This window comes from Mesitornis unicolor, unplaced genomic scaffold, assembly GCF_000695765.1.
Source record: "Mesitornis unicolor isolate BGI_N332 unplaced genomic scaffold, ASM69576v1 scaffold40700, whole genome shotgun sequence".
NCBI lineage: Eukaryota > Metazoa > Chordata > Aves > Mesitornithiformes > Mesitornithidae > Mesitornis > Mesitornis unicolor.
This window is the reverse complement of record NW_010158359.1, coordinates 54,772-58,002: the sequence shown is the minus strand read 5'-3', so window position 1 is coordinate 58,002 and position 3,231 is coordinate 54,772. Positions and strand designations below refer to the sequence as shown.

Below are 3,231 nucleotides of genomic sequence, written 5' to 3'. Positions count from 1 at the left end.
AAATAAAGTTGATGTTCCTAAGTAACTCAGGTTTACTTTATTTGCTGGCCCTGGCTTTTTCTTAAGTCACTGGTACAATACTTCACTGGAAGCTTATCTTATGATAATGCCCACTGTAAGTGTTCTTCCCATAAAATCTATTAATGATTCCCGGGATTTGTAAATCATTTGGGAAATGTCCACTTTCCATCAGGATTCATGTGCCACAGTCAAGGACAATAGTGATGCTTAGTTTTACTTAAGTCTTACCTCTGTAGTGTCTAGTTACATTCTCTTTCCTTTTATAAATGTATAATGGCACCTTTGATAGGGGTATTGGTTCTATCTGTCCTGTTTTCTGTCTTTTTCATCTTCAGATCTATGTATTGACCTAGATCAAATATTAAGAATCAAAATTATTTCCTTAAAATAATCTTGTAGCAATTGACATGGAGGTTTTTTTATGCTTTTCTGTACACTAAATCTATCACACTGTGCTCTACAATACAGAATCATATATCCGAAGAGTAATTATGTACCTAACTTGTAAAATTTCCCTAGAAAGCTCTTGTAGTAGTAATTTACAGGTTATTATTGTTACATCTCCAAAGGCAGGAATTTACTTGTCTGTGTGATTTGGGCCTGGTAACATCTGCATGAAAATTAGTCAAGTTTGGAAAGTTAGTAAATAAACTGTTTTGGGTACAGGTCAGAAAAATATTTCATGCTTAAGAAAAAACTTCTTATCGTTTAGGGCTGCAGCAAGCATATATTTTAAGACTTGTCTGTATGTGATCAGATTGTAGTTTTAATCTACTTTGTGCTAACAGTGTTCAATCCAGAAAAGATTTTTGGACGTTTTAAAGTATTTCCACAAGTCTTAGAAGAATGCTTAAAACCTATACTATATAATATTAACTATGTTAACAAGGTAATTTTTGATTTGGGAAAGCTTTCAGTATCAAAAAAAGTGATCAATGAGTGTATTTTAAAAAATTTAAAGAAAATTAAAAACAAATTAAGGCAGTTAATGCCAGAGCTACAGGAAGCCAACAGTAAGAATACACTGATTGACAGATCAGAAGATTAACAAAATTCTGCTTGAGTATCATCTGTGTGTTCCTGCTAGAACTGTCATCTTCATCTCCTAGTTTTTTTGTTAAGTCTGTAGCTTGTGATGCAAAATATTTGCTGTCCTGCATATACAGAATGACCTGTGCTGTAACCTGTATTTGTTTGGCTGAGATCTGAATTAGAAAAATTGGGCTGAATTTACTTTGTGCATCTTGAAGGTTTCAGGTTGGTAAAACTGTTTAGAATTCATAGTGCAATGAATTTTCTGGCAAACTCGTATTTGTTCTAGCAGTTTAGAAACGCTTAGTCGTTCTAGTCTAGCTTTTTGATGGATCATCATATATGCAGATCTTGCAGTAAGAATGCTTTATCTTACTGGAACAACTTGTTTTCTGGATAAAATTAAAACTCCAGCATAAAAACTGAGATCTGGAAAGTTACATTGTCAAAATTGTCTTTAGCTTGGCTTTTTAGCTGGGACAGAACATTTCAAACTCTGCTTGTGATCTCTTATGTCTTCTTTTTAATTTCTCCAGGCTGCTGAATATGTCCCAGAAAAAGTGAAGAAAGCTGAAAAGAAACTAGAAGAAAATCCATATGACCTTGACGCTTGGAGCATTCTCATTCGAGAGGCACAGGTTTAGTGACATAGGATTACGTTTCCTTATCTATGGTCCACTCACGCTATTTGGTTCTGGAGTAAAAATCAGCCTGTTCATTTACATAAGTCATAATATTGTAAATGCTGTTTTGATTTTCAATTTTTAGAATCAACCTATAGACAAAGCACGGAAGACCTATGAACGCCTTGTTGCCCAGTTCCCCAGTTCTGGCAGATTCTGGAAACTGTACATTGAAGCAGAGGTTAATATTTTTATATTTTTTCTTATATAATATTTAATAGGAGCTTAAGTTTACACTTTCATAAGCATAAATTAAGATAGGCACATAATATCTAGGGGAAAAGGGGTTTTTAAATATGCCTTGCCTTTATTTTGTAAAATAGGTACAAAGGAGTGATTAAAATGAATTCTAAAGTATTGGGTCTTTTATGAGTTGATGATTGTTGCATTATGGAATTGCAACAACATTAAAACCGTTTCAATGGTATTGGAGTGCTTTAGCCTTTTATTTACTTGTCGTGTCAATTTATTGCCTCCCGTGTCATTTATTTAGTGGACATTTTTTAAATTATTATTATTTATACTTGCAAACTTATTTGAATGACTTTCTGAGAGTGTTGGGATCTTTTAATTTTTTTTTACGTTCTTAGGGATTTGAGTGTTTCTGGGGAGGGTGTGGGATGGAAGCTGAATTCTGGAATGAAAATGTTGGGAAAATGCATTAGCACAGTTCATTAGCTTCTAAAAGTCTCAACAAAATTGTGATTGTTTACATAAATCTATGAAACTTCCCACGAAGTACATTAAGCATGTAAACAGTCTTCAGTGACATGATATGAAATGTACTGTATAACCAGAAATTTTTTTCAATTTACTGTAGCTGATATTTAATACTAATGCACATGCTTTTCGTGGGCATCTTTTAGCTGCACGTATTTATTTGAGAAACATTTCTTCATGCTAAACTACAGGGGTGGGGGCCTGTGTTCGGCAGATAAGAAATAAGATAGCAAAATTTTTTTCCATCTGTGAAAATTTCTAAGCAGCAATCTGTGTGGCAAAACTCTGTTGTATAGTTATCATCTCTTACTTTACATTACATTACATAGCCAAATGTGTTCTGGCAGTAAATTTTGAAGATTATTAAATAAAATTTGGACTGTGGTCATCTAAGAAATTTTTATATTGCTATTCATAATAAGATGTTATAGTTCAAAATACTGCAACCTAAATTTAATATTACTTAATTAAATATCATAGAATTTTCCCTATTTTGTTTCCAGCAGTTTGTAGTAGTAATTGGAACGTTAGTGATTGGACATATTTAGGAGGTTGTGAATGCACTAACACGTACAGATGTGTATTTTTCCTTCTGGGACTGTGCAGCCAAATTGATTCACCTCTTGCACCCTGCAGCATTAGCTACAGGACCTAGTCTTTAGAATCTGATCTAGTTTGATTACATTAAGTTATCTGATTTCTGTGCTTATGTAAAACCTTCATCTTTACCACGCCTCAAATTTAAGAGTTGGATGAGAAATCCTGAACTACATTG

General features: G+C 33.4%; 1 protein-coding gene across 1 annotated transcript in view; it reads left to right on the top strand.

Annotated features, from left to right (window-relative positions):
- CSTF3 (cleavage stimulation factor, 3' pre-RNA, subunit 3, 77kDa) overlaps positions 1–3,231 on the top strand; it is a 48,715-nt gene that overhangs the window by 8,125 nt on the left and 37,359 nt on the right. The window contains exons 2-3 of the mRNA XM_010183307.1: positions 1,590–1,691; positions 1,822–1,917. Coding sequence (XP_010181609.1) covers positions 1,590–1,691; positions 1,822–1,917 — 198 coding nt within the window. The remainder of the gene's footprint in view (positions 1–1,589; positions 1,692–1,821; positions 1,918–3,231) is intronic.